Below are 17,010 nucleotides of genomic sequence, written 5' to 3'. Positions count from 1 at the left end.
TAGCCTTCCTGTAAATGGTTTAGCCAGCCTGTAAGTAATGGCTGCTATGACTCAGCAAGAGCATATGACCAGACCACATAATACTGAACTCCATTTTGGGTACCTGTATTTTTTCACAAATTGGGTTGGGAACTGTTTTTAGAACAAAGGGTTCGCTGCCATATGTTAAAACTATATAAGGTAGGGTGTGACATCATCTAGGGAGGCGGTTCTCAAACTGTAGGTCGGGACCCCTGTTAAGGTTCCTTTCCCACTCTGAACTCTAGGGTACAGATGTGGAGACCTGCATGAAAAACCCCTAAGCTTATTTTTACCAGCTTAGGTTAAAACTTCCCCAAGGTACAAACTATTTTACCTTTTGCCCTTGGACTTTATTGCTGCCACCACCAAGCGTCTAACAAATATATAAGAGGGAAAGAGCCCGCTTGGAAACGTCTTTCCCCCAAAGATCCTCCCCAAACCCTACACTCCCTTTCCTGGGGAAGGCTTGATAAAAATTCTCACCAATTTGCATAGGTGAACACAGACCCAAACCCTTGGATCTTAAGAACAATGAAGAAGCAATCAGGTTCTTAAAAGAATCACCTCTGTAAAATCAGGATGGTAAATACCTTACAGGGTAATCAGATTCAAAACATAGAGAATCCCTCTAGGCAAAACCTTAAGTTACAAAAAGACACAAAAACAAGAATATACATTCCATTCAGCACAGCTTATTTTATCAGCCATTTAAACAAAACAGAATCTAATGCATATCTAGCTAGATTACTTACTAAGTTCTAAGACTCCATTCCTCTTCTGTTCCCGGCAAAAGCAACACAGACAGAGAGAACCTTTGTTTCTCCCCCCCTCCAGCTTTGAAAGTGTCTTGTCTCCTCATTGGTCATTTTGGTCAGGTTCCAGCAAGGTTATCCTAGCTTCTTAACCCTTTACATGTGAAAGGGTTTTTCCCTCTGGCCAGGAGGGATTTTAAAGGTGTTTACCCTTCCCTTTATATTTATGACAACCCCAAAGTGGGATGCAACCCCATTTTAATGGAATAACCAGGGACGACACCCAAACCCTACCGCCCGAGGCTGAAGCAGAAGCCCTTGGGTGGCAGGGCTCTAAACTAGTGTGCCTTTGAGTGAAGTGTCTATGGGAAAATCTCAGCTCCATGAGCAAAGGCTGTTGCATATTCCTCTCCACATCAAAGGCAGGTGAACTGAATAATAAATTCATACTGGTTGGGGTTTTGACCAGGTGGGATGGTACAGCTCTGGGGTCTTACACTAGGGAACTGGGGGTTATTTTGGCTGTAGCCTCTCTATTGCTGGTTCATGCGGTGGCTGGCCAGAGCCTGCATGCAAGTGCAGCTGGGTGTGTAAAACTGGGAGCGGGCTGCAACTTGTCACAGCAACACCGTGTGAGAGGAAACCCAGGCTGATGAGTTGGAGGGCTGAGTGGTACCCCAGTTTCAAGTGAAACCCTGGTTGGAACCCGTCACACATGTAAAAAGGCACTTTCCAAGATCGTAAATCTTAATCTTGTCCAAGAAAAAGAGAAAAAGTTTGCATGGTGATATATTCCATGATCTGGGAACATATAGCTAGTTACAAGCAGACAACCTTCTCTCGTTCACCTACAGAGGGTGCAGGATAGAGACCTTCTTTAAATCTCAGAAACAGCAGCAATTTAGGTTCATCAAACCAAAGACTGTAACAGTCTACCTTGAATCAACTCTGGGACTTGCCCCAGGAGCCACAGTCCTCCCATGGGGGAAGGTGGGGTGAGAAGGTAGCTTGCTAATTTTTTACCTGCTGCACTTTCTCAGTAATTTCTGAAGTAGTATGCTGTTTGTTAGTGGCCATATCTATTATACCTCAGGGGAGGCATGTCTAGTTTTATGTAAATCAAACACACCATACAAGAGAGGGTTCTGCTGAGCATGTGTCCCTTTCAATCTGTTTATACTTCATTAGCTAGTTCATTCAACAGAATTTAGGTTCTGTTTGTACAATACCACTTTATAATCTGTAAGAGTGCTGCTAATAAATATATTTTCATTTGAAATCTCCAGTAGTAGCTGTAACTAATTTGGAAATGTATTTTTAATAGAAAAATATATAAATAGCTCTGGAGGGGTAACAATCATTACTTGTCACTCCATGATCATGTGTCCCACCCTTCCCTACTGCAGCAGCTAGTGTCATGGATTCTCTATTGCAATAAATCCCCTGTGGGTGATGCAGCTGCTTTAGCATTTGAAAGCTGGTTTAAATTTAAACAGGGAATGTGTGTATAATCTTCTTGGCAAGTATATAAATCAATAAATGAAGCCTTACTATTTGCTTTGATATGCTTGTAAATGACACAGCAGATTCACTTGTAAAGCTGAAGTACTGGGCAAGTTACCTGGTCATGTAGCTAACGTTATTAAGCTTTGTTCCAGAGTATCTTTCCCTGCTCTTTATTTTGAAATATTGGCTTCATATGCAGTTACTATATATTATTTATTTTAAAGATTATTTTGTACCCTTCTAAAACGGTTAAGAACGGAGCACAATAAATGAGCAAGAATGGTGGAAATAGAATGTGTTTTATGAAAGATTATTTAAGAAAACAGCTGCAAATAGTTATATTATTTTAGATTTGATAAAAGGCCAATGTTAAAGTTTAATGAAAACCTGCATTGAAATATCAGACGGTGTAGTCAAAAATTACAGTATACTCTTGTTAGTACCTGTTAGTAAATATTAATACTTTTAGTTCTTTGTTTATATATATATATATATATATATATATATCTCACAATCAAACTATTCTTTAGAATCTTTAACCTCAACAAAGAGTATGTCTGAATTCTAGGGCCCAGAATACTGGTCCTTGACCGATAACTAACCCTATTCAGGAATTTATCTATATTTTAACAATCTCCGATGCCTTCATGTCTATACAAATCCAGATATTCTTGGAAATCATCTCCTTAACTTATATATATACATACACACACATATAATGCTGACATAAGTATGTATAGACTAATAAGGGATGATTGTTATAGCAGATGTTTCCTATTGGGGAATTACTATGGAAGAATGATGGTGGGGTAAGAAGGACCCACGGCGAGATATCTTGAATTGTTTGTTCTCCCAGCTGTAAATACTCATACCTTCACACATAAATCAGATAAACGGAGAATGTATAGAAATGACATCATATGTTTCTGGGTGAATATTCTTGGCAACAAGGTTTCCTTTGTCTGAAACCCTATATAATGATACTGATATGGGAACTTAGCCGAGGAAATAAAAACTGCACAGCCCTTCCAGATGCAGGAGAGATACCTATCCAGGTCTTAGTCTGACAACAAAGGGTGGTATGTATCTCTTACTTTCTGTATAGTGTTGTACTAATCTGATTGATAATCTTAGATTAAATCATTCCAATTGAGCCTATTTCAACAATCTTGAGTCATTAACTCAGATGCACAACACTTAATATATCACTAAACTTTAAGTATCAAATACAACAGAAACAAACAGGAAGCCAGCACCGTGGCAATTTTAAGACAGCTGACCACTTGGGTCCATGAGATTTTCAAAGCTTTTTTAAAAACTGACTAAATTTTTGCTAATTTATCCGCAATTTCATACCTATCTATATTTTTAGTTGAAAGTTCAATATCCGATACCATCCGTGTATAATCTTTACTCTATAACTAACCTGGATCTTTCTTCTTAGTAACTGATGCACATTTCTGATACAATACATTAGCATCTCCCCTACACAGACTCCACTGAGGATGTCAGGGTTTAGAATCCTATTCAACTGATGAGTGATGCTTCTGTACTGCTTTTTTATAACAGCACAAAACTAAGTGTTTGATCAATCTCAAGCTGCACTTTTTTTTTTTGCCATTACTAGAAATATAGTATACCTACTCACATTTTTACAGAAATGGCATGATCAGCCACTTCTGAAGTATCTTATATAAACTTACTTACTTATAAAACTGGCCAGTAGAAGTCACATCTTTTCTCAAAGAAGGAATGGGCATATTTTCCAAGGAATTTTCCAAAAGCATACATTTTTTGGCTCTAGGAGACCCAACAAGTCAATTTAAAGTAGAACCAATAGTTTTATCCCTGTCCCCTCTTTACTTTTTCTTTTGTAACTGAATGATGTATCTAAACCATTTTTGGGATAATGAAGTACTCTAAAATTAGCTCTGAGAGCTAACATTTGAAGGCTTTTTTTTAAAAAAAGACTTCAATGTCAGAGATCATCTTCAGTGATTAGCCTTGCCTTTGAGGGTTACCCAAGGCAGTATTGCCTTTAGGGATGGAGAAGATTTTGAGTCTCATTCAATACCTTTTTTAGATTTATCCTTAAATAGGAAGCTGAGAGACTTTGTTTTAAGCAGCAATTTAGTACTGAATGCTGGAAAGGGGTGTAATATCCATTACGTACCCAAGTAGTGCTTTAAACACAGTATTTGCATTCAAGACAATAGAGATCAGCACTTAAATATAAGTGTTGTAATTTGAGTATAATTGCTTAAACATACATTTTTTTTAAAGTTAAAAAAATTTTAAACACACATACTACTGTATTGTCACTGTCACTGCTTCTACTTGGTATCTGAGTACAAAAAAGCAGATTTGTCACATCCTAATGCTGAATGCTCCAAACAAAACAAAAGAAGTCCATACATTTTGAACTTTATCTTTTCTTTTTTTCCCCCCCTTCCCTTTTTTCAGTTTGTCTCATCACAGCCTCCCTCCCTATGATTACCCGACCTTCCTTCATATGACTCATGATATAGTAACCATATGGTACGTACATCACTGAACAATCAAAGAATGGAACCAGCTGCTAGGATCACATACAACCTCTTACTTTGCAGTTTCCTGTTTGATTTTTTAAATGAAAATACTAATTGTAACTGTTAAGGATGTTGAAAACTGTATTACTGAAAAAATGCCTGCATTAAGGCAGAGAAGTGCCTGGAGAAAGCTATGCCAATACAGCAGGTTAAGGAAGACTGAAGTTCTTGTTTGTTAGTCAAAAACCAGGCAGATAAGCAACATAATTCTCAGGGCATTTTAAAAAATTACTTTGTTTCATTTTCTTTCAGTTTCCTTTCTGGGAGTGTGAAGATGAAAAAGTTAGATTATACCTCAGAACTAAGGTGACAGAAATATATAAATTGTTGCCGACTGACAGTTTTTCCTTCCAAGTAGAGGGGAACAGCAATTTCGTCTGATGGAGAGTGCAAATTATACTTAAAAAAACGCCCAAAAAATAAAATAAAATACCCCACATCCTTGAAGTGACTGCTATTACACACTGTTAATGAAAGCTGGCTTTCTAAAGACTATTACCACACAACTGTTATCTGAAAGTACTTTTTCCAAACACTGATTGTTTGAAGTTTATTTCACAATTATAGAAACAAAGATTTTTACACTTTCCTACTATAGAAATCATTTCAACAAAGCTCAAGGTTTCTTACCATAAATAAATGAGTAAACTAAGTAACAACATCTTGATTTTTTACGTTAAATAACATCTGCTTATATTCTTCAACGTAAAGGAAAGTGAAGCATTAAAATGATTGTTTATAAAATTTAAGATACCCGGGCCTTAAACATATGGCTTCATTATCAACATCTTATACCGTACATTCTTAAAATTATATCCATTATGTGTCAAGTAACGCCTATATATAAAAGATGCATTTTAACAGTTTTATGAAGTGCAATACACTTCATAGAGAGAATACATTTAACAACTCTAATATACTGTAACTAGTATATAGTATTTGTCAGCAACCCACTGTGTGCAATTATATAATACTTACAAGGTAAGAGGTAAAGACCAAATCTTCCAGCCCTCACTATGGCAATGTTCCCAGTGACATCAATAGTTTTGCCTCAGTAATGGATGCAGGATTTGTCCAAAAATGCACAACCCAATTTGTGTTTATGAACAAACTGAATATTCAAATAGCAGGTCCAAAGCTTCCGACTGAACAAAACATTTAATTTGGTTTGAACAAAAAATTAGGCATGTGTTTGAAATTAATTAGTGTTCGAAATTAATTAGTGTTCGGAATCTACATAACTAATGGGTTTCAGAGTAACAGCCGTGTTAGTCTGTATTCGCAAAAAGAAAAGGAGTACTTGTGGCACCTTAGAGACTAACCAATTTATTTGAGCATAAGCTTTCATGAGCTACAGCTCACTTCATCGCTGTAGCTCACAAAAGCTTATGCTCAAATAAATTGGTTAGTCTCTAAGGTGCCACAAGTACTCCTTTTCTTTTTACATAACTAATGTCACAGCAAAAATGTAGGTCTCTATTTCTTGGGGGTAAAATGCAGACAAGAAAAAGCAAATTTTGTTTTCAGTAGCTTAACAGTGTTTGTAGATGTCTTTCCTCTGTCTGGGTGAGAAGAATAAAATCTAAGTAAACAAAATGAATTCTAGGAACGTGCAGTACTGATTTCAAATGTGCAGTCTTGGTATTTACTATCCCATAGGTCTAACTTCTATCCCCTAGTAAAATAATGGAACAAATATTGAGAAAAAAGATCACTTGTCTGGGCTCATTCAACCTAGCACATATGCTAATCCTGGCAGGAATTCTCAGTAGCCATGTCTGCCAGTGAAGAGGCTCCTGCTGCAAAAGCATCCACACAACCTCCCTTCAATCTGAAAGGGTACAAAGGTCCAGCACAGCCCAAGAAGCATGTTGCACTAACTAGGGAGATGTGTTGATTCAAAGGTATCCTTGAAGTAATTTCGAGCATCAAACTCCTATTGATCCCCACTGCTACACAGCAGTCCTCCTTGGTGGAAAAAACTGAAGGATCTCTTCCTGGAGCACAGTGGGCCAGACTGATGCAAGGTGTAGTAGTTTACATTTATTTGCACCAGATTTGGTGAATCTAGTCCCTAAAGCAGTGGTCTCCAACCTTTTTATACTCAAGATCACTTTTTGAATTCAAGTGCAATCCAGGATCTACCCTGCCCCTTCCCCCCGCTCCCTCCATCACTCGCTCTCCCACACCCTCACTCGTTTTCATTGGGTTGAAGCAGAGGGTTGGGGTTCAGGAGGGGGCATAGCTCTGGGCTGGGCCTTAGGGGTTCAGAATGCAGGAGGGGGCTCTAGGCTGAGCCTGGGCCGGGGTGCAAGAGGGGGTGAGGAATGCAGGAGAGGGTATGAGGTGCTGGCTTTGGGAGGGGGCTCAGGTCTGTGGCAAAAGCTTGGGGTGCAGGAGGGGGTTCAGGGTGGAGGAGGGAGTATGGGGTGCTGACTCCGGGAGGGCGCTTAGGGCTGGGGTGCGACACTTACCTCGGGCGGCTTCCAGTCGGTGGCACAGCAGGGCTAAGGGAGCGTGGGGCTGGGGGGCACATGGCTCCAAGCACTGCCCTCTCTGCAGACACCACCTCTGCAGCTCCCATTGGCCGCAGTTCCCTGATCCCAGACAACAGGAGCTGCGGGGGCAGTGCTTGCAGGCAAGAGCAGCGCATGGAGACCCCTGTCCTCTCCCCAGCCACAGGGGCGTGCTGGCTGCTTCCGGGAGCGGCGTGGAGCCAGGGCAGGCAGAAAACCTGCCTTAGTAGCAGCCCTGCTGCACCACCAGACTTTTAGTGGCCGGAGATCACCATCGACTGGGAGAGTCTCCAGGATCGACCATTTAATAGTGATCTACGGGTTGGTGACTACTGCCCTAAAGGGTAACAAGCAGCAGCATAGCATTACTGTTTAAAGATAAATCTTGTTAGATATGACTGGATATTTGGACAAAATTAGCACACAATGCAGTAGATCCAGTATTAGTATTCATTTTTAGTAGAGCATTTGATAGTGACAATGTGTTTTAATGGAAAATTAATTCAAGCTGACTTGTACAGGAACCCTTGAGGACAACAAACTGGCTACACATTGTAAACAAAAGTTAACAGTGGACTGTAATGTATAAAGTTGGGGAAAACACTGTGGGATACAACAGGTAACAGAGCTAAAACTAGTCTAATTTTAATATCTTTGTTAATGAAGTTAACCAATACTAAACTGAAGGCACTGCAAGCAGTACAGGAAATAACAGAAAAGGACTTGGAAATTAGAAATGTGCACAGATAAGTTTGGAAGAGAAGTTTATACTGAGAAGAAATCATTCAACACACATGACAGAGTACGAGCCAGAAGCAGTAATAATGGAAGAATTAGGGATTATAGTGGTAAGCAAACTAAATATGAGTTTGCAACATGAAATGATTGTAAAAGGATCCAATGCAGTTTTGGGATCATGTTTCTGAGCTAGGAAGTATAATACTTCTCAGTACAATTTTGGGGTGACCAAGACAGGAATATTGTACTCTTCTGGGCATCACACTACCAGAAAGATGAATTGGAGGATGTCTAGAGAACAGTAGTCAGAGGCAGGGTGTGTGAGAATTATGAGCAAGCATTAAAGTTAAAATATGTATATATTGGCTAAGAAGGGAGCATGAGAGTCTCCAAATAGCTGAAGTGTGCAAACATCAAATGGAGAAATATCCTATTTAGTTTGATAAGATGAGATGTATGTAGTTATTGGGGTAATGGGATGAAATTAAAACAAAAAATTCAGGCTATCTGGAAATAATTTCCCAAAATAAGATGTATTAGGTTCAACATCAGACACTTAAAACTTGACTGAACAAAATACCATAAAGTAAGCTAGGAAGGAATCCTATATTGATCATCTATTTCATCTTTCTGCTAAAATGATCTTTCATCTCTAGTTTTCTATTAGCAGGACACTATTTCAACACAGTTAATCTATTGCTGAATTTGTATCATCAGTTTCTATTATACCACAAATTCCCAAAATTGTAACTTCCATGAGATATAGAATTCCTTCTGTTTCAAAGGTTTGACAGGACCCATTTTCATATTCCTAGAATATTCTAGGGCACTGGATGAACATGGAGCACACCTACGTGTGGAAAGTCATACATGTCATTTCCTTTTTAGACAAAAGCTGACGTCCCATGATGAACTTGCAATCCAAGTAAAGAAAAAACAGTTGGCAGTTTCTCACTATAATGACTAAGTTATTACAATTCCATATTACATTCATACTGCAGCACTTAGGAAATAAAAAGTAGTTAAATACCAATGTTGTAGAGGAGTCTGTTCAACAATACCCATAATTTGTGTGCAACATCTGCATTGCTTTCCCAGTTGATTATTCTGGAGCAAAGCAGAAAAATAAAACAAGACACTTGAATTGCTCATGTAAAATACATTGTCAATACTTCTAAAAAAATTCAGTAAGCTACACAAGACAAAACCCATGAGGGTTCCAGTGTGGGAAAAACATGCAATATGAAAACAAGAATCTTAAAATGGAAAGGTTTCATGTATTTCTTTTAAACCTCAGTTTCATGAGTCAGCATCAAAGATCAATTTACACTAATAAACGTGAGCTATCACCAAATTGTGATGAGTGGTAAACACAGGACTAGTGATAAACACCTAAGTCCCCTTAGTTTCTGTGATGTCAACCCATTTTGGGGGGTAGAGGGTGTATGAGATAGCAAGTGTTTTCTTTTCTGACATCAGACGCTATTTGTAAGGTTAAAAACTAGACTGGAATAAATGCTATAACTAGAGTCATTGGTATGTATTCATTTGTAGGTAAGAGAACAACCCTCTTCACGTGCAGTAGCAATGTTTAAACCATTAAAATTTAAAGCTTTATCCTCACTAATATTCATTCTACCATCACATGCCTCTTATGTTTTACATGTTGCACATTTTATGTACAAGATATATATCAGGGTATCTTAATATACTTTCAACAAGTATTAGGAATACATCATATCCCAAGCATACAAGCTGGTCATGTTTAAACAGCTCATTTAACCAAAATGAGTTTAATTAGCCACATGACTGCTTTAAAAATGGTGCAATCAAAAAATCAGAAACATCTTAAAATTGTATTCTCAGATACATTCTGACACACTATCTAGCTGTCTCATTCCCTATAATCCCACCAGTGTATGATTTATTTGAAAGATTACCATTACTTGTGAAATATACTACTTAGTCCGTGTTCTTGGTATACATTTGCAACCCAGAAGGTGTAGAAATAATGCTTTTGAACTGGGCATGTGAAAAGATTAACACATTCTACCAAAGCTGATGCTGGTGTTTTTATACAAAAGGCAACTCAAATCTTGTCAATCAACTGGTGGCAGGTGTTTGTCAACGAACTTCTTTACATCCATCATCTCCTGTTCAAGAACAAAGTTATGCATTAGACAAGTGTTCAACTAAGATATTTTTCAGCAGTTAGCAGTCTCATTAAATTAGTATTTCAATACTGCAGTTACTACAAGCAACTGAGCTACAAACTGAGCATATAATTAGATTTCTTATGCCTCAGTGTAATACTTATCCCTCTGAAGAATTCAACTAACAGACAGATTAGTTCATCAAGAGCAGAATACTCTTTGAATTACTTTACTCAGGAGGCAGCAAATGAAGAGTCAAGGACGAAAGAAAGCTCCTCTCTCTATAAAGTGCTGAGAGAATCTAGCTATCCCAGTGGTTCTCTCTTCTGCTTTTTTCATTTTTGTTTTGTAGTTCACATCCTTTGATTTATTACTCTTAATTCCTTCTATCCCTCCTACTTCCAACTCCCTGAATGGAGGCCAGCAAGGTTCTTTCTCCCAGAATACATAGTGTTTACATTGTGAGAATTCAAACCCCTCTTCCAGTTCACTTGAAACAATGTAAACAAATATTCTGCAATCATTCTGGGAAGAAAAATCCTGCTCACCTGCAGGAAAGAAGAGGGAGGAAGAAGAAAAAAAGGCCCATGAGGTTTTTTTTTAAAAAAAAAAAACCTGATGGTAGGGAATTTAACAACTCATTTTGTTTCCCGTAGTTTTCATTTTTTCCATTAAATGAAAAACAAGAGTATTTTAAAAATTCATTATAACAACTGGCTAGTGTGAACAATATTTTTGAAAGAAATTTATGTTAGCTAATAAACAATCCTGGGCTCACAGTTTATTCAGCCCAGAGTAATTATTAATTGAAGCAGCATCCTCAAATTATTAGTCACTCAAAAACATTTGTTTTCCTTGAAAATGAGCATTGAGGTTCACCTTTTTTCCTGCTTTGAGAGAACATTAAAAGGAAGAATTCTACGAAAACAATTCCTGTTTTCATTTAGAAGATTACCTCAATACATGAGCTATGCATCATGCCCGAATAAGTCTTGAAGGTTATATCGACTGGATTTATCAGACTCTTTAGCTTCTCAAAAGTGAGGGAACCAAACATCAGAGGAACCAAAGGGTCACAGTCCCCATGGCACTGAAGAATAGGAATATCTTTGTTTATACCACTGATAGCACCCTGTCAAATAAAAAAAAGGGGGGGGGCATGAAATTGCATAAGATTAGTGCGTTCAAGGTAAAATGAGGCTACACAACAAACAATATAATGAGAGTGAGCAGAGTTTGGACAGAAAAAGAAACACTGAATGGTCTGCAAGTTCATGTTATTCTACATTTTGTATCTAATTATCTACTACATAATAAAATAGAATAATTACAAATATGTTAGTACTATTTTTAAACAATCAATCATTTAATTGATTATAGAATTAGAATTCTTTTAAAGCACAATTTCTGGGGAAGTAAAACATCTTCTAGAACTCAAAGGCAGAAATTGTGTACAGATTAAGGTAGTGGACTGCAGGAAGAGAACAGGTGATAAGGCAGTTCATTTCCTAGAAGAACTTGGTTCTATCCTACAGGCTCGTTTTATGACACTGGGAAAGTAATTTAAAATCAGAATTTTTTGTAGGTGGCACTAACTGTGCATTCCTTATTTCACCAAGTGCCCACCTAGAGACAACCGAGGACCAATTTTTGAATATTGAAATCGACAGCCACTGAGGATGCTCAGCAACTCAAGCAGCAACATAGTATTGTCTGGAGGAATGAACACTGAGTTGGGAGCTAGGAGGTCCTGAGTTGTGATTCTGAATCTGTCGATTAGTCACTTATGCAAGACCACACACAGTGAGTATCTTTCGGTCTCAGTTTCCCATCTGTAAAATGGAGATAATACTGTATCTCACAAAGGAATTATGAAGATATACACCTCTACCACGATATAACACGGGTTCGCATACAATGCAGTAAAGCTCCGACACACTGCTCTGAGCAGCGTGTTAAGGGTGCTGGGCCAGGGCCGAGGGGTTGGATAAGGGGCAGAGGATCTCAGAGGCGGTCAGGGGCTCCCCCCTGCAGAATCTGGGAGGCAGGCACTTTTGGGGGCCCCGCAGTCCCAGGGTGGCCCGGGGGATTACCGAGGGGGCCGGGAGCAGCCCACTCCACCTCCCTTGCCCCCGGACGTGTCGCTCGGGGAAGGGAGCTTGAGGAAAGGGATCCCCCGCACTCACCAGCAGAAGCTGAGCAGCCTGGCCCCATCCTGCTCCACTCGGCCAGCTTCCAGCCGCGGTGCTCCGCTTCCCGTCTCAGGTGAGTGAGGGAACTTTCCCCAACACTCCCCCCCCCGAGCGACATGGCTGGGACCGGGGCAAGGAAAGCGGAACGGGCTGGGGCCGCGTCGCTCTGCTTCCCGCCGCAGGTGAGTACGGAGGGGGCGTCCCTTCCCCAACCTCCCCACACTCACCGGCAGCAGCTGGGAGGTGACTGAGTGGAGCAGGCTGGGGCCGCGTTGCTCCACTTCCCACCATTGCATGCCTGGTCAGGGGGCGGGGGATGTGGATAGGGGTCGGAGCAGTCAGGGGACAGGGAGCAGGGGGGTTGGGTGTCTCTGGAGGGGGCGGTAGGGAACAAGGAACGGGGGACCAAAGCAAGTTCGATATAATGCGGTCTCACCTATAAAGCAGTGAGATTTTGTGTCTCCCAAGGACCGCGTTATATTGGGGTAGAGGTGTATTTGTGAGGCACTCCGATACTACAGGGAGATAATGGAAACTACTGAGTGCTCCGCTTCCCTCCCCGCCTTCAGTAAGTTGTTTGAGATAGGTATTGTATGTACTCACACTGATAACACTATTATAAACACTAAACTTCCCAGTATATCCTTGAATTAATGTAATTACAACAGGGATAATGTATTCTTTTTACACACTGCTTCCTCCATGTCCCCAAAATATTCTGTACTAGAAGGAATTCAGCCAAAATACATAACACTTGCAAAAATGTTTGTACAAAACTATTTTAGGCCATAAATACTGTTATTTTAAAGGTAAATTAAATAATGAATTAAGTAACAACTTTAAAAAATATTTAGCAAAAATGTTTAACATAAGCAAAACTAAATTGTTGTCAAATGCTGACATAACGTAAGCATCTTATGGATTGATACCAATAGATCTGAAGTGTTATTATTCATTACCAATGCAATTCTGGCTCTTGAAGCTTAAACTAGTAGCCCCTCATCTGGTAAAGGTTATTTAAACATAAATATGCCATTCAATTTTTATAGACTAGAAACATACTAAAGAGAATCTCTCTTCTCCTGCCTGCTCCCATTCCTCTATTCCAAGACAGCAAGTAAGGTGACAGGAGGTGGTAGTGGTATTTTGAATCCCAGAAAGTTGCAAGAGTTAGGGGAGGTGACCAGATAAGTCAGCGGCAAACACACAAAAATTTAAGGAAAGGAGTAAAGGAAAGGGCTGCTGCTAAACAAAAGAACCACTGAGGAAGCATGTAAAATTTAAGCCTCTGCTGGAATGGATGTTGGGTTAGCATGTCTGCTCTACCAACAACTTCAGGAGAGTGGAATCTCCCATATATCCGCTCCACAGCTACCTGGAGGACTGGAGCAGACAAGCACTTATTTGTTAGCTCCAATAACAGAGCACAGGCACCAACACCTAACAATAGCTTTGACAAAGGACTAGACTTCACATGATGCCTCAGTTGTCTGACAGCACTACTTTCTTTAGCTATGTCTATACTATAGACCTTACAGTGGCACAGCTGTACTGTCGCAGCTATGCCGCTGTAAGTAGCTGCTATATGCCGGAGGAAGAGCTCTCCCGCAGACATAAAAGTGCCAGTGTGCTATCTTTAAAACTTACATCAGTCAGGGCTGTGTTTTTTCACAGCCCTGAGCGACAAAAGTTTTGCCGACAAAAGTGCTGGTGTAGACAAAGCCTTAATCTATGGACATATTTAAAGAATTGTTTATCTAACTACCATACGCAATTTCTGTCTAGTGGGGGATGGGGGGGAAGGTGTTAGCCTGTGGATACAGTGTAATGAAAGTGAAAAAATATGTTCAAATGCTCAACTTCAATGAGCTCACTGAAGACTGAGTTATGTTTAAGAAAGTAGTACAATACCTGTGAAAAAGAGGTCCGTAGTGGAAGCCAACAACTGAGTGCTATGACTCCTGCTAATTTCTGATGTGTTGTAAGAGCTGTATATAATGACAAAGCACCTCCCTAATCAAGAAATTTAAAAACTATTTCAATGATGAAGTTAAACATTTAAATTAAACAGTTATCACCATTATTTCAGGATTTGTGGCCCCTTATATTTACAAACAATATTTTCCAATTTCAACTGATTGATGTGAAAAGTACTTCTAAAAATATCAGGTGACTCCATCCTTATTGTGTTTCAATTATTCTAGATCAAATTTGTTCAGTTTACAAGTAAAATGACAGTACTGTCCTAACTGATAATTGCAAACTAAATCTGAAATTCTGTATTCTTCCTGACTCATGGCAACATCATTTTTGTTGTTGTTTTAAAAGGAGACTACAGAATAAATTTATTTAATTCCCTTGATGATATGCGAGCCAAAAGAAAATTTCACTTCCCATAATGACAGTTCTCTTTCCTGGTCATTTGTCTGACCGCAGTCACTTTAAAACCATATAATGCAATAAGGTGCATGAGAGTAGTTAACACTTTCATTCCTCTAACTGTTAGCATCTGAAGGCCAATGAAAAGGAAAAGCAGATAGAAGCTTTGTTCACATTAGTTTTTGTATATTCTTATTAGCCAGGTTATCACTGGACAACAAAAAGTCTACCGCAGACCTTTGACAACTCATTCAAGAAATAATAATTTCTTCCTTCTGAAGTTCAGATTTGCTATTAACTATATAAAATTCAGACTCAGATTAAATTTATTTCTGTATTTTGGAATACAAAAAGCAGATGCCTTACCGAATCAAAATGACATGGAAATTTTAGAACTAACCCCTGAAGTTACTATTCTTCTTAAACTTAAATTATTTTAATATTACTTTATAGCAGTTTTGTAGTATGTAAACTCATTTTGCACTAAGTTGATTTTTAGAGTAGGAAAATAATTACTTTTGTGGCCTTTTAGAAGTAAGTAGAAACTAAAGGCCTTGTTTTCAGAAACGACTAGCATCATCTGCTCGTTAACAGGATTTCCCAGTTCCAAGGAGACAACTTCAACTTCCCTCAAATAGGAACTAAAACTCCCTTCCTGGCAAGTACCTTACCTGAGAAAAGCCTCCCAAAATTATTCTGTTAGAAGGAATTCCATTCTTCACTTCCTGATCTATCAGTACTTTAACTGCAAGTCAAATGAAGTCCAGTAGTTAATATGTAGCAGTTCCAAGGGGAGTTCAGAAGAAGAGGTGGTATAGGTGGTAAAAGGCAGTATTAATCTCCCCTGTGTCAAGGGAAAGCTGGCAGATGGGAAATTGATGGAGTACTGCCCAAGCAAAATACTCTGGACCAAAAGTTCCGAGACTAGGGTCAAGAATTCTGGTGTTATGGACACCAGCAGTTCATGCAAGGCCAGAAGTGCTGGTATCAAAATAGAAACTGTTGGGTCAGGGTCACACAAAAGTCTCGGTGCAGAATGGGTGGTGACTATTGAGCATTTGGTGTCATAAGCATGCTTGTATGGCTTCAGTGGGCTGTACTTTCTAGAAGGTTCCTAATTTAGTGGGTGATAGGTATACATCTGATGTGGGGGAATACACAGACTGATCAACGAGCCACTAAATTCACCCACACAATTTAAGAAACTTAAAATCATTAGTTAAACTGACAATATACTATCAGCGACTTCACCATTTTAAATCATCATTTTATTAGCTAAGGTAGAAACTGACATTGAGAAAACAGCTAAAAATGAAGAAGCTGTTTCATATACATACACACATATATATATATATATATATATATATATATATATATATAATGTATAAAATATGTATATCATCTGGAAAACACCCATTTAAAAAAATTGGAAGATGCATTAAAAATACCCATAAATGTACCATGCTCTGCTGCCTGCTTGATCCCAGCTTCATCTTCCTGTGCATCCGGGGAGAGTCCAATAATATCAAACCTTAAAAGAAAAAGAACACAATTATATAAAGTTTATTCACTCGGGAACTAACACACCTTTGTACACTGACATAACCATACAAACAGTAATAAGAAGATTTACTAATGATCATTTTTTCCACACTGATGTGTTATTATCCTACAGATCATTATTAAGAATAGGCTCAATCAGTTTACACCTTGTAAACAGTAGTTATGCAAGAACTCACATATCAGACCCCGGAAATGACTGATCTTAAGAGTTTAAGCATATTTAATTTTATTTATTTATTTTATTTAATATTATGGTTTATGGCACAAGGAATTAGAAGCTCAACTATATAAGTTTTATTTTAGTTTCTGCACTATATAGTAGAGCTGCACCTGTAATTTATACTAAACACATTGAGAAATCTTTTAGTGGGAATTAAAAAAAAACTTCAACTTTTCAACCAACTATAATCTCTTGAGAATTTTGCCCTCTTCTACCTTGTCAAAATAAACAGCTCAGTATTTTGATATTTAAGAGGCAGAGTTAAATTAATATTTTTTGTCATCTTTTTGTCCAAATATTAGCAGGCATATGCTTAGAATTAAAAAATTCTTTCAGCTAATATAAAAAAGCTAAAAAAAAAATTGAAGAAAAAAATCAAGAG

General features: G+C 38.6%; 1 protein-coding gene across 4 annotated transcripts in view; it reads right to left on the bottom strand.

Moving 5' to 3' along the window:
* Positions 1-5,403: 5,403 nt before the first annotated feature.
* The window catches only part of LYPLA1 (lysophospholipase 1), a 36,484-nt gene continuing 24,877 nt past the window's right edge, over positions 5,404-17,010 (bottom strand). For all 4 annotated transcript variants that reach the window (XM_048840674.2, XM_048840673.2, XM_075125225.1 and 1 more), the window contains 5 exons: positions 16,306-16,376; positions 15,517-15,590; positions 14,378-14,479; positions 11,230-11,406; positions 5,404-10,274 (listed from right to left, as the gene is read on the bottom strand). In XM_048840674.2, the coding sequence (XP_048696631.1) occupies positions 10,221-10,274; positions 11,230-11,406; positions 14,378-14,479; positions 15,517-15,590; positions 16,306-16,376 (478 nt within the window). In that variant the 3' untranslated portion in view covers positions 5,404-10,220. The remainder of the gene's footprint in view (positions 10,275-11,229; positions 11,407-14,377; positions 14,480-15,516; positions 15,591-16,305; positions 16,377-17,010) is intronic.

The sequence above is a fragment of the Caretta caretta genome, chromosome 2, assembly GCF_965140235.1.
Source record: "Caretta caretta isolate rCarCar2 chromosome 2, rCarCar1.hap1, whole genome shotgun sequence".
NCBI lineage: Eukaryota > Metazoa > Chordata > Testudines > Cheloniidae > Caretta > Caretta caretta.
The sequence above is the reverse complement of the archived record's forward strand: the minus strand, read 5'-3'. Positions and strand labels throughout refer to the sequence as shown.